Here is a 14,456-nt window from a genome sequence, read left to right on the forward strand (position 1 = left end):
ACACACAGAATTATGAAATATACACAGAATTAAGAAAGGGAAAAAGACAAAGGAGAGTATCTGCAAATTTTGGAGGAAGTGAAAAACCTGTTTTAAAATGTGCAAGTTCATAGCTAATATTGGGAAAGACATGAGAAGAAGGAGATTTCTAAAGCTTCAATGTGCACGGAAAGAAACAGTTATCAAAATGGACCATCCTTCATTTGCCAACTGCCACACAGTAATCATGTGATGCAGTAGCTTGCCGAGCACTATCTGGTCTACCTAGTGGTGGGAGCACACAAGTAGAGAGCTCTTGGGAGCAAAAACCAAAGTAATACCTACAGAGGAGGGAAAGTGAGCCAACAGTGCAGCATGGGGTCAGCCAGTTAAGTTCTGAAGCAAGCCCGGGATAGTTTATAAACTCAACTCTGTTAAGTAAAGATGCAGAGTGAAAGCCACCTCAGATGTGACAGCAGTACTCCATACAAGGATGGATCAATCCTTTGTATAAACAGAGCAACTGTTGAAAAGAAAAGAAATTTCAACATAAAAACAGGACTCCCAGTTTCTCAAGAGGCAGAATCAGCTATTTCCAAATGTGTGGTTTCCAAGACAGAGTGGATATTACAGTAATACCAAGTATGTTCACTGAATCAAGAGATGGAATCACAAAACTGGCAAAGGCAAGAGGAAGATTGTGAGGGATTTTTGACAGAAAAATTGTCTACCCCACTGAGACATTCTGTCAAAGTCTGAGTTTATCGAGGTAGTTGTGTCAAAATGAGAAGCAGATTGAGTGAAAGAAGGCACAGAACTGAAGGATGTGGATGAATAGTGTTGAGCTGTCAGCATATCAGTGCATTTGGTCATTTATGGGAGAAAAAAATCATTGATATAAAATAAAAAGCTGTAAGAGATGGCAGAACCTCAAGGGACACTGCTGTTGTTTTGGAGAAAGGGTTAGAGGCTAATCCATCAATAACTACAGAGATAAATGGCACAGAGAGGAGGCTAGATATGAGGGAGCAAAGTGAGGGAGGGAAGTTAAATGAGGGAGCTTCAAGATGAGACCCCTATGCGACATCCTGACAAAAGCTTAGGATGTCAGGGGTAACTATACAGGATTCCCAAAAATCTTTCATGTATGATGGCCAGACATTAGCAAGATAGGAAAAATATCACCATTGGATCTTATCCTACAGAAGCCATATACATGATCAGAGAGAAGACTATGAGATTCAAGATGTCTGAAGATATGGAAGTTGAGGATGGACTGAAAGACTGGAACTGGTAGATGTCAAAGCAACAGGATAACAGTTAGAGGGGTAAAAAAGTCACCCTTCTTAGGGATGGGATGTAGCAACACATATTTCCAAGAAGGATGAAAAGTTCTGGTATCTAAACAAAAAACTGAACACATAAGCAAGCTCATGTGCTTGTTCAGAGGCACCCCCTTTCAGTACATGGGGATGGATACATTCAGGACCAAAAGCCTTGTCTGTGTCCAAAGAAAGGAGTGCTTTTCAGACAGTTCCAAAAGAGATCACAGGATGGGGCATAAGACTATTAAGGGGAGCATCAGGGAGCAAAGGAATGTTAGAGTCATCAAAGGTAGAGTTACTTGAGAAACAGGAACCAAAAGAGAGTTTTATTTGCTTTGTCTACAGGAGAAACAGCTACAGTACCATCAGCATGGAAAAGTGAGGGAAAGGCAGAGCAACAGAAGTCGTTTGTGATGCCCTTAGCTAAAGACCAGAAAGACCCATCAGTGGATGACAAGCTGAGGTTATTGCACTTCCCCTGAGTAAAGGAACACTTTGCCTTATGGATAACATACTTGCAATGATTATGGGTACTGACAAATGTTGAGTGAGTCACTCCTTACATATTACAAGCACTTCAACAAGGTGTAATATATATACCAAAATACTTGTAAGCAGTAAGTTAGGAAGTTACAGGAACTCTACACAAAATCAAGTAAAGTGAAAAAATGAGTTTGTGTTTCTCAGCTCATTCAAAAGCATAATTCTACAGAAGTGAAACACGTGTTTGTAAGACATTATGACAAAATAGTGTAAGCTGTGATGAATTTTCTAAGAATGGGATGTGAAGCATGAGGACTGGACATTACTCGAGTGTGGATGCTACACTGAGATTACAAATGAGGAAAATTTTGTAAATTTGTGAATGTTGAGTACTAAAAATGGTATGGATGTGTGGGGATGATAAATGTAAAGAGATGACTAAGAGAAAAAGAGTGTGTGTGTGAGTGAAATGAGAGCAAAACACAAAAGAGAAAAACCAAGAGTGAGAATACACAATAAAATAAAAAGAAATTGTGATGCAGGATTATCAGCAAAAATTAGTCTGAAGCTGTGCCTGTGCAAGGACAAGAATACTAATTAATGAAATTGCATGAGAAATCCCATTACACACTGGGAAACACCATAATGGATAGAGATAGCCAGATGTATCTTTAAACCCTTCCAGTAATCCCTAATCTAATACATACTTCAGGATATTAAAAGAACAAATGGGAATTGAAGAATGTAAATTACAAAAATATGATCAAACATTATTGTGTGATCACTAATATATAAAAACTCTAAGACTGTCTTACCCTTTGCATTAACATGAATCTTTACAAAGAGTGGATGCAAGTCCTAAAATCTGCTTAACACCATCATCCATATCATCTGCATCCAATTTCTGGGACTTTCGGCTGCGTTTCTTGCGAGGCAGATTCTCCTTATGAAAAAATTTTAAACATTAGATTTGTGCTGAATTGGTTTGAACTTATGGAGAGAGCAAGTGAGGAAAGTTGACTGAGAGGATATATTTGTCAGAAGTGGGGGGAACTAGGAGAATGGGGAAACCAAACTGGAAATTGGAGGATGGAGCGAAAAGGATTTTGAGCGATCAGGGCCTAAATATGCAAAACAGTAAAGGGCATGCAAGTAACAGAAAGAATTGGAACAACGTAGTATATATGGATCAATGTGCTGCCAATAGACTGAACCAGGGCATGTGAAGTGTTCAGGGTAAACCATGAAAAGGTCTGTGGGGCCTGGTTGTGCATTACAAAACAGCTAGAGAATGGATGTAAGCACATGCCTCCTTTCTTTGTCTGTTCCTAGCACCACCATGCTTGCCCAGGAAATGGCGATTCAAGTATGAAAAAAAAAATTGATTTTCAGTAAACAAATCAAAATAACTAGTATGTGAATAACAAATCACTGAAGCAACAGTCTCTCTAAACCTGCAGAAATCAAAAAAAAAATCCTGAGATGCTGTTAATGAAGATATTTACTTTCTAGCGCTGCTGAAGAACTAACAAGTTCCCGGAGCTCTAAGAAAAGAAACAAAACAAAATTACAAAACCTGAATGGAAAGGAATAATGTATGCTGTATAGTTTATCACAATGCATGCATGTGAAACAGGTGTCCGTAAAAGGAAGATGAACATAAGCCTGTTTCTGGTTTAATCCCAGAGGGGTTCTAAGGTACTAAGAATACAAAATAAAATGAGAGAGCACATGCCTAAAAAAATAAAAGGAAGGGAAATAATGACAATCACTGAAAAATCTTCTACAAGCAGCAGTTTAGTGAGACATGGTGCATCAGCTGCCAAAACCTTAAAACACCATGCAATTTGAGAATTTACCCTTTAACATAAAAGAACTATTATCCTGCAGTGCTAAATTTTCACCTCTTGAAGATGCATAAAAGAAACAAGTTACTGAGAGAAAATTCAGGGGCTGTATACCAGTAAACTAAGTCAAGGCAAATGGTTTGGTGTACAGAGACGAGGTGGTAAAAGCCTCATACAAGATGAAGTGTGGGAAAGCAGCTGAGCTGATGGGATTGCAGTTGAACTATTCAATAAAGAGTGAGAATGTTTCTCACTGTTGGTCAGAACTTTCAATGCGTGTATGGCTCAAGGTAAGGAGCCTGAGAACTAGAGGAATGCCTGTATGTTGCCATTACATAAATGCAAGGGGAACAAAAGAAAATGCTCAAATTACAATGGTATAAGTCTGTTGAGTATACCTAGTAAGCTGCATAGGAAAGCAGTGATTGACAGGGTGGTGTTCTGCATAGATCAGACTGGGTAGGACCAATGTGAAATTGAGAGTAACAGAAGTTATGTGGACTATGAGTTTGCTTTGATGAATTTCTATGAAAAAAGCTTTGAGAAAGAAATGGGTTCGTACGTGGAAATTTATCAATCAGGAGAAAGTGAGATTCCTTGTGAAGCATGCTATATCTGGTGTGTGGAGAAAGCTACAAGCAGTGAGGAGCTTTTACTGAGAAGGGAAAGCATATGCACAAATAGAAGGGGAGGAGGATGAGTAGTTCCAGGTGAAGGGGGATCTGCATCAAGGCTATGTGATATTACCAAGACAATTTACTCTGTTTATGGACATGCTGGTGAGGGAGGTAAATGCAAGGATCTTGAGGAGAAGGGTGGAACTACAGTTTTCTGAAGTGAGGGGGGCCTAAGAAGTGAGTCAGTCACTATGTGTAAATGACACAGCTCTGGTGGCAGAGTAGAGTAAGAAAGAACAGAAGCTAGAGTCAGGGGCCAGAAGAATTAATGTGGATGAAATTAAAGTAATGAGAAGTAGCAGGGAGGGATAGAAGTTGGTTTGAGCCTAAGTATAAATGGAGAGAACCTGGAAGAATTGGTGTTTCAGATACTTGAGAGTAGACATGGCAGGAGATGAGACTTTAGGAGCTGAAGTGAATCAGTGGGCAGGTGAGGAAGCAAAAGTCCTGGGTGCAGTGAGAAATGTTTGAGAATGTTTGGTGGTATAGAAGTTATGGATGAGGGTGGATTTCCTGGATATGAAATAATTCAGAACACATTGCAGTGTAAGGGATGAATATAAGAGTGTGGTACTAAACTGAGTATGACTGAAAAAGGTGAACAGGATGTGATGAAATGACTTGGACATAAACTGAGGATGCATGAAGAGAGACTGCCTAAGAAGACATGTTAGTCTGAAGAGGTGAGAAAAAGAGGGAAGAGGGAGACTGTGAGAGAGATGGTAGGATGGAGTGAAAGAGGCTCTGAGTTACTGGTACCAGAACATACAAAAGGATGAGAAATATGCATGGCATACATCAAAATGGAACAATGTGGTATACAAGGGGGTGACAAGCTGTAAATGGGCTGAACCAGGGCGTATAAAGTGGTCAAAAGGATATCATGGAAAAGTCCGTGGGGCATGGCTGTGAACAAGGCTCTGGTTTCAATGCATTATACATGAGAGCTAGAGAATGGATGTCAACAAATGAGTCCAATCTCTGTGTTTCTGGCACTACCCGAATACAGAGGAAACAGTAAACCACATGAAAAAAATACTATCTGGAATTTAAGCAGTAATTTTACAGTAAGCAATGTAATTAAAGGGTGCAACTTGCTCGCAATGGGCTGAACCAGGAGATATAAAGTGGTCACGAAAAACCACAGAAAGGTCTGTAGGGGTTTGTTGTGGATAGAGGGAACTGGTCTTGGTGCACTGTACATGACAGCTAGAGAGTGGATGTAAGTAAATGATGATGTTCTTACCTGGCTCCTAGCACTACCTTAGTATATGAAAAATGGCAGTCTAGTACAAAAGGAAAGAATATCTTTATTCTAAAGCTAAATATCCATTAGCTGTTATCAATCAATGGGGAGAAAGTGGGAGCTTGTGTAATATACAGTACATCTTTTATGATGCATTACACGAAACAGCTAGAGAATGGATGTGAGCGGATGTGGCCTTTCTTCATTTATTCCTACCACTTCCTTGCTAATGCGGGAAATGGCAATCAGATATTAAAAAAATCTTTTATTATATTACATATGGATGACTGAGACATGTGACAATCCTTGCAACTATGGCAGAAGAATGATAATGACATCTATGGATAAGCGGTGGAATCAAACACAAGATGTTAATCCAAATGAAGGTGAACCCTTTTTATGGCAGATGAAGGCTCAAAAAATGAGACATTTGATCACATTTCAAGGCACAAAATCTATAATCTGAAAGTAATATTCAGAAAAGGGAAAAATGGCAAGGGTTATGTAAAATCAGAGTGTATTGTTCTCAAACAATGGAAACAATATACCCAGAGCTCACCTTAATACATTTTGTATGGCGAGCTTAAGCAATGAGAATGAAGAGGATATGAAAGTAACACTTGTAAATGCAAGTAAACGCGATAAAGGGAAATAAACTAAAATCTTCTGATGCTACAAGTTTAACCAAGTGTGTTTACAGCTATTCAAGTGACATTCTTTAACCAATATTGCTAGAACCTCATCACATAAATGGCCAATTATTGTTAAACTGTAAGACTATTTATAATCACTAACCTCCTGTTGATCTTGGTCATTATCTGATTCAGACAAATTTTCAGTTCGAGAATCTTCTTCTTTTGCGATGAGTTTTTTGGCAGCATCAACATCTCCAAAGACTTCAACCTTAATGCTGGGATCAAATGCTTCCCCATATGCAGATGCCTGTGAAAATCATGATACAAACAATTTAATTAATAAAAGTCAAAATCTATAAGCATTTTGCATTATGTCAAGAATATTATTGGACAGACCTAGGGGACCCCTCCTGTACTTATTTAATGGGAGAAACTTGGTCAAAAGGGGATTCATCTTTGTGCTAAAAAAATATCTATGGGGAATGCATTCCAGGAAAAAATGCATGCTCAATAAAGCTGTGCAAATATTACACCTAAGAGTGTATGGAAAAAATAGACATAGTCCAATATCTAAAGTTTTCAATAATGCCACAGAAAAACTAAAAGGGTGTTCCATGAAACACTTGTGTTGTCTGGAGTGCAGTAAAGTTATTGGAAGAGAAGTGAAACAAGAATAAGTAAGAATACCATTTGGAAAATATCAAAAACACCTGTAAGAAGTATTATGGCCAAATGTGGAATTCTGAGTTGCAGCCAATGACCAGGGAGGTATATTACCAGTACTACCTGCCTGGATATCAGGAGGGTTATTAACAGTTGTATAGTGAGCCAGCACTTCAGTGGTTGTCAAGTTGCACACATCTAGCCCAGGTAACTGTCTTTTCTTTCTACCCCACACACACATGGACTACTGGCATTTTGTCTACAACACACAATCTCTCCTTGTCATGCATATCACTTTACAACACTTAACTCACACAGCTTATTCTTTGCAATTGTAGATTTTCCTGCAGTGAGCATAATGTGCAAGCCCTGCCTTTTGGTAAAATAGTAGGAACTACAAACAGAAGTAGCAGGCAGGAACATTAGGCAGGAGCATCAAGCAGAAGTAGTAGGTAGGAGCATTTGGTAGAAGTTGTCAGAAGGAACATAAGGTAGGAACCTCTGCAAAACCGGCACTAGAGCTGCCCTCTGTTATAGGTGAGGCACACATGGCAAAGAAGCGGCACTGGAGTTCAGCAGTAATGGCCACTCTACTGCTGTGGCCAACACCATGGAGTTCCAGTTGGAACAGGCATCAGAGACATATATAGATAGACACACAGGACTGACTAAACCTTGTATGGAGTACTGTTCTCACATCTGGGGTGGTTCTAGCTCTGCATCCTTACTTGACAAAGTTGAAAGCAGCCCAACATATAAACTGTCCCAGGCTAACTTCCAAACCTGACTCCTTACGCCGCAACATTGGTTCACTTTCCCTCTTCTATATGTATTACTTTAGTTTTTGTTCCTGAGAGCTACCTGCTTTTGTGCCCCCACCACCAGCTAGATCATGCAAAACTCGGCAAAGCTACTGCATCACATGATTACTGTATGGCCATCAGCAACTTAAAGATGGGCTGTTTTGATAACTGTTTCTCCCTTACACATCAAAGTTTTGGAACACTATACCTTCTCATGTCTTTCCCAATAACTATGACCCAGGACATTTCAAAAGACTGGTTTTTCACTTCCTCCAATATTCATAAATACTTTCCCTTGTCTTTTCTTTTTCCCTTTCAAAATTCTCTATATTTCAGTTCGGGCCCCACTTTGACGTTGACTTTTGTCCCCGACTGGAGCCTTTAACATAAAAAATAGAAGACTGAGTTGAGAGGAGAGTCACCTAATGCCTATTGAGCCAACAGTGTGTATAAATTTTGTACATGTGGATATGGTTACTGAAGTGTGCAGCTGAGGTAAACCTTTTTCTAAATGTGGATCAATGGTTGGCATTTCTTTATTAAATGCAATTATTTTTCATTTGTGGTCATTATATGGGAGGTATTGATTGAGAAGGTGAAGGTATATATAGAGCATCAGATTGGGGAAGAGCAGTGTGGTTTCAGAAGTGGTAGAGGATGTGTGGATCAGGTGTTTGCTTTGAAGAATGTATGTGAGAAATACTTAGAAAAGCAAATGGATTTGTATGTAGCATTTATGGATCTGGAGAAGGCATATGATAAGAGTTGATAGAGATGCTCTGCGGAAGGGATTAAGAATATATGGTGTGGGAGGCAAGTTGTTAAAAGCAGTGAAAAGTTTTTATCAAGGATGTAAGGCATGTGTACATGTAGGAAGAGAGGAAAGTGATTGGTTCTCAGTGAATGTAGGTTTGCGGCAGGGGTGTGTGATGTCTCCATGGTTGTTTAATTTGTTTATGGATGGGGTTGTTAGGGAGGTGAATGCAAGAGTTTTGGAAAGAGGGGCAAGTATGCAGTCTGTTGTGGATGAGAGCTTGGAAAATGAGTAAGTTGTTTTTCACTGATGATACAGCGCTGGTGGCTGATTCATGTGAGAAACTGCAGAAGCTGGTGACGGAGTTTAGTAAAGTGTGTGAAAAAAGAAAGTTGAGAGGAAATGTGAATAAGAGCAAGGTTATTAGGTACAGTAGGGCTGAGGGTCAAGTCAATTGGGAGGTAAGTTTGAATAGAGAAAAACTGGAGGAAGTGAAGTGTTTTAGATATCTGGGAGTGGATCTGGCAGCGGATGGAACCATGGAAGTGGAAGTGAATCATAGGGTGGGGGAGGGGGCAAAAATTCTGGGAGCCTTGAAGAATGTGTGGAAGTCGAGAACATTATCTCGGAAAGCAAAAATGGGTATGTTTGAAGGAATAGTGGTTCCAACAATGTTGTATGGTTGCGAGGCATGGGCTATGGATAGAATTGTGCACAAGAGGGTGGATGTGCTGGAAATGAGATGTTTGAGGACAATATGCGGTGTGAGGTGGTTTGATCGAGTAAGTAATAATAGGGTAAGAGAGATGTGTGGTAATAAAAAGAGTGTGGTTGAGAGAGCAGAAGAGGGTGTTTTGAAATGGTTTGGTCACATGGAGAGAATGAGTGAGGAAAGATTGACAAAGAGGATATATGTGTCAGAGATGGAGGGAACGAGGAGAAGTGGGAGACCAAATTGGAGGTGGAAAGATGGAGTGAAAAAGATTTTGAGTGATCGAGGCCTGAACATGCAGGAGGGTGAAAGGCGTGCAAGGAATAGAGTGAATTGGAACGATGTGGTATACCAGGGTCGACGTGCTGTCATTGGATTGAACCAGGGCATGTGAAGTGTCTGGGGTAAACCATGGAAAGTTCTGTGGGGCCTAGATGTGGAAAGGGAGCTGTGGTTTCGGTGCATTATTACATGACAGCTTAAGACTGAGTGTGAACGAATGGGGCCTTTGTTGTCTTTTTCTAGCGCTACCTCGCACACGTGAGGGGGGGAGGGGGTTGTTATTTCATGTGTGGCGAGGTGGCGATGGGAATGAATAAAGGCAGACAGTATGAATTATGTACATTTGTATATATGTATTATGTCTGTGTGTATATATACGTATATGTTGAGCTGTATAGGTATGTATATTTGTGCGTGTGGATGTGTATATATAAACATGTGTATGTGGGTGGGTTGGGCCATTCTTTCATCTGTTTCCTTGCGCTACCTCGCTAACGTGGGAGACAGCAACAAAGCATAATAAATAAATAAATACCATCTAAACTGAGTCATCACAGAATACGGTACATAAATGGTAAGCTAAGCTGCTTCAGGTGTAGTCCATCCATACGGACTAGATTGGGAAAATTTATGCTCAAGAACATAACCCCCATTCATATGGGTTTCAACAACTAAATTTATGATAGTTTTGACTTGAAAGAGATTATCCTAAACATTAGCCCACTGCGAGCTGAGATGTTGGCTTAATCACAAAAACTATACAAAAGTCTACAAAAATTTTACCTGAGTGACTGAAAATACAAAAGCAACTTGCATAGTAACAAGAAAAGCTGAGAACAAGAAAACAAAGTGATATTTTCACTGCTCATAAAAAATTAGTGACAATCAAATGATAATTTTCATTTCATCATTCTCAACCTGAAGCAGCTCCTTGCTCTACTAACCTGAACCCAGAGTGTGTAGAGAGGACTAGGTAATAGCTGCACTATTCTCTGTTGCTCCCTCTTAGCATCTATGGGCAAGTCCAAGGCATCTTGAAGAGGACGAGTTGCCTGAGGGAATTTGTAGCAAAATGAAGCTTAAAAAGAAATTATTGTAGATTATAGCAGGTATAAAACAGAATAATGCATGTTCAATTTCATAATCAGAATAAAAAATGATCCACAGCTTTTGCAAAACATTCTAAGCCCAAAATACAAAATTGTTGTCCTAAAGCAAGACTACCTTAGGGAACTGAGCATCCCTGCCCTTTTGTCAGCTTGTAGGAGTGAAGCGGGATACCTCAGTTCTACAAGTATTTCCAAAAAAGGTGCATGTGGCCTCAGATGAGACCATCATGCCTGCAACTACATTGGAAAAGAGATGCAAGTTCATATGGGTGAATGGAAGGAGAGGAATAATGATAAATATAAGAAGCTGGAAGTAGCATACACCTTGAGAGACAAAATCAGACATGATAGACTTTTAAGAGACATGGTTGAGAGGTAGTGGGACCTTTGAGTAAAATGAAGAGGCTGTGAGATTATACCAGCAAGAAGAAACAAGAAAGTTATAAATAAAGATGATGAAATGTTGATGAAGGATGAATGCTTTCATGAGATGTTTAAATACAAGTGTGCCACCTTAAGATTACTAGTTGCAAATTCAAATGATCAGAATGATTAACATTACTGCATGCTGTTAATACTAATATACATCCCCAGGATCCCTTTTCTGGAGCTCCTGCAACTTCAAGGCTGCATTCCATATAGGAGCATGGAAAGAATAGACTCCTTCGGAGTGAGAAAGTATATAAATACATACAGGAATGAAAGTGTAAACCTTACCTTCCAGGGGAAGTTCAATGAGTAGCCAAGAGGATTTAAAACGGTATCAAGTGAAGGCAATGTAATGTGGATGCTGTCTAAGGAGGCACTATAAAAGGATGCCATGGAGGCAAGTTGTGGAAAGATAGAGTATCATGTAATGTAAATTGAAAAAATCTGGATGAGGAAAACAAGAAATGTAAATCTAAGAATCTGGATGAAGACAGCAAAAAAGTTTAGAAGTTGAATCTACCACAGAATAGTGATGAGAGATGGATGAAGACTATAGAACATAGTCCTGAATAAAGAAATAGAAAAATATACAAGTTCAGAAAACTGAAAAACTTTTAATCTGAGGTGGTGTCCCACAAGCATGAGATATATTTCCTGAAAATATACATGTCAGGATTTTTTTTCTATCCTCAGAGTACATTTAGCAGGCACCAGCCTTCAACTCACCCTTAATGAGTTTGCAACAGCTTCCTCATCAAACATGTCCACCTTTGGCAAATCAGCAACTACCACAAGACTACATCATCTACCCATCCCCTACCACTTACTAAGAGCTTACAATTTACAGTTAGTGGGCACCAACCCAAGCTGGTCAAAAAATTGTTATCCAAAAAGTAAGAAAGGCCAGGCAGGATGAGAAAAGGAAAAAAATTACCTGCTGGACACTGCCTAAGACAAAAAATGTTTTTCAAAATTTAAAACTCACATTTCTCTCCCCTACAGTGTCAGGCAAGATATACGAATACCCACATAAAGCACGAAGGTTAGAGATAAAAACTTTCATGACTAGCTTCAAGGCAAAACTAATAACCTTCAGTGAAGAATAAGAACTCTGAAAAATTATTCTCTTGAAGGAAGAAACCTATGTCATATAGGGTAGACCCAAAAGATGGAAATGTGTGTGCATACATGCGTGCGTGCATGTGTGTGCGTATGGTGTGTGTGTGTGTGCGTATGGTGTGTGTGTGTGTGCGTATGGTGTGTGTGTGTGTGTGTGTGTGTGTGTGTGTGTGTGTGTGTGTGTAAGTAAAAGTCAGAGTTATTTATCATTTCTTTTGCTTTGTCGCTGTCTCCCGCGTTAGCGAGGTAGCGCAAGGAAACAGGCGAAAGAATGGCCCAACCCACCCACATACACATGTATATACATACATTTCCACACATGCAAATATACATTGCTTTACATCTCAATGTACACATATATATAAACACACAGACATATACATATATACACATGTACATAATTCATACTGTCTGCCTTTATTGATTCCCATCGCCAACCCGCCACACATGGAATAACAACCCCCTCCCCCCTCATGTGTGTGAGGTAGCGCTAAGAAAAGACAACAAAGGCCCCATTTGTTCACACTCAGTCTCTAGCTGTCATGTAATAATGCACCGAAACCACAGCTCCCTTTCCACATCCAGGCACCACAGAACTTTCCATGGTTTACCCCAGATGCTTCACATGCCCTGGTTCAATCCATTGACAGCACATCGACCCCAGAATACCACATCGTTCCAATTGACTCTATTCCTTGCACGCCTTTCACCCTCCTGCAAGTTCAGGCCTCGATCACACAAAATCTTTTTCACTCCATCTTTCCACCTCCAATTTGGTCTCCCACTTCTCCTCGTTCCCTCCACCTCTGACACATATATCCTCTTGGTCAATCTTTCCTCACTCATTCTCTCCATTTGACCAAACCATTTCAAAACACCCTCTTCTGCTCTCTCAACCACGCTCTTTTTATTTCCACACATCTCTCTTACCCGTACATTACTTACTCGATCAAACCACCTCACACCACATATTGTCCTCAAACATCTCATTTCCAGCACATCCACCCTCCTCCGCACAACTCCATCCATAGCCCATGCCTCACAACCATACAACATTGTTGGAACCACTATTCCTTCAAACACACCCATTTTAGCTTTCCGAGATAATGTTCTCGACTTCCACATATTCTTCAATGCTCCCAGAATTTTCGCCCCCTCCCCCACCCTATGATTCACTTCTGCTTCCATGGTTCCATCCACTGCCAGGTCCACTCCCAGATATCTAAAACACTTTACTTCCTCCACGTTTTTCTCCATTCAAACTTACCTCCCAATTGACTTGACCCTCAACCCTACTGTACCTAATAACCTTGCTCTTATTCACATTCACTCTCAGCTTTCTTCTTTCACACACTTTACCAAACTCAGTCACCAGCTTCTGCAGTTTCTCACATGAATCAGCCACCAGCGCTGTATCATCAGCGAACAACAACTGACTCACTTCCCAAGCTTTCTCATCCACAATGGATTGCATACTTGCCCCTCTTTCCAAAACTCTTGCATTCACCTCCCTAACAACCCCATCCAAAACAAATTAAACAACCATGGAGACATCACACACCCCTGCCGCAAACCTACATTCACTGAGAACCAATCACTTTCCTCTCTTCCTACACATACACATGCCTTACATCCTCAATAAAAACTTTTCACTGCTTCTAACAACTTGCCTCCCACACCATATATTCTTAATACCTTCCACAGAGCATCTCTATCAACTCTACCATATGCCTTCTCCAGATCCATAAATGCTACATACAAATCCATTTGCTTTTCTAAGTATTTCTCACATACATTTTTCAAAGCAAACATCTGATCCACACATCCTCTACCACTTCTGAAACCACACTGCTCTTCCCCGATCTGATGCTCTGTACATGCCTTCACCCTCTCAATCAGTACCCTTCCATATAATTTACCAGGAATACTCAACAAACTTATACCTCTGTAATTTGAGCACTCACTCTTATCCCCTTTGCCTATGTACAATGGCACTATGCAAGCATTCCGCCAATTCTCAGGCACCTCATTATTAATCATACATATATTAAATAACCTTACCAACCAGTCAACAATACAGTCACCCCCTTTTTTAATAAATTCCACTGCAATACCATCCAAACCTGCTGCCTTGCCGGCTTTCATCTTCCACAAAGTTAGAGTATATATACATATTCATTATTCATTTTGCTTTGTAGCTGTCTCCTGCGTTAGTGAGGTAGCGCAAGGAAACAGACAAAAGAATGGCCCAACCCACCCACATACACATTCATATACATACATGTCCACACACGCAAATATACATACATATACATCTCAACGAATACATATATATACAACACAGACATATACATATATACACATGTACATAATTCATACTGTCTGCCTTTATT

The 14,456-nt window shown here is 39.9% G+C and overlaps 1 protein-coding gene across 1 annotated transcript in view; it reads right to left on the reverse strand.

Moving 5' to 3' along the window:
* Positions 1-14,456, reverse strand: part of thoc5 (THO complex 5) — a 91,581-nt gene that overhangs the window by 62,810 nt on the left and 14,315 nt on the right. The window contains 4 exon segments of the mRNA XM_071673722.1: positions 2,603-2,642; positions 2,644-2,730; positions 6,353-6,499; positions 10,351-10,458. Of these exon segments, the coding sequence (XP_071529823.1) occupies positions 2,603-2,642; positions 2,644-2,730; positions 6,353-6,499; positions 10,351-10,458 (382 nt within the window).

Source organism: Panulirus ornatus, chromosome 19 (genome assembly GCF_036320965.1).
Source record: "Panulirus ornatus isolate Po-2019 chromosome 19, ASM3632096v1, whole genome shotgun sequence".
Taxonomy (NCBI): Eukaryota; Metazoa; Arthropoda; class Malacostraca; order Decapoda; family Palinuridae; genus Panulirus; species Panulirus ornatus.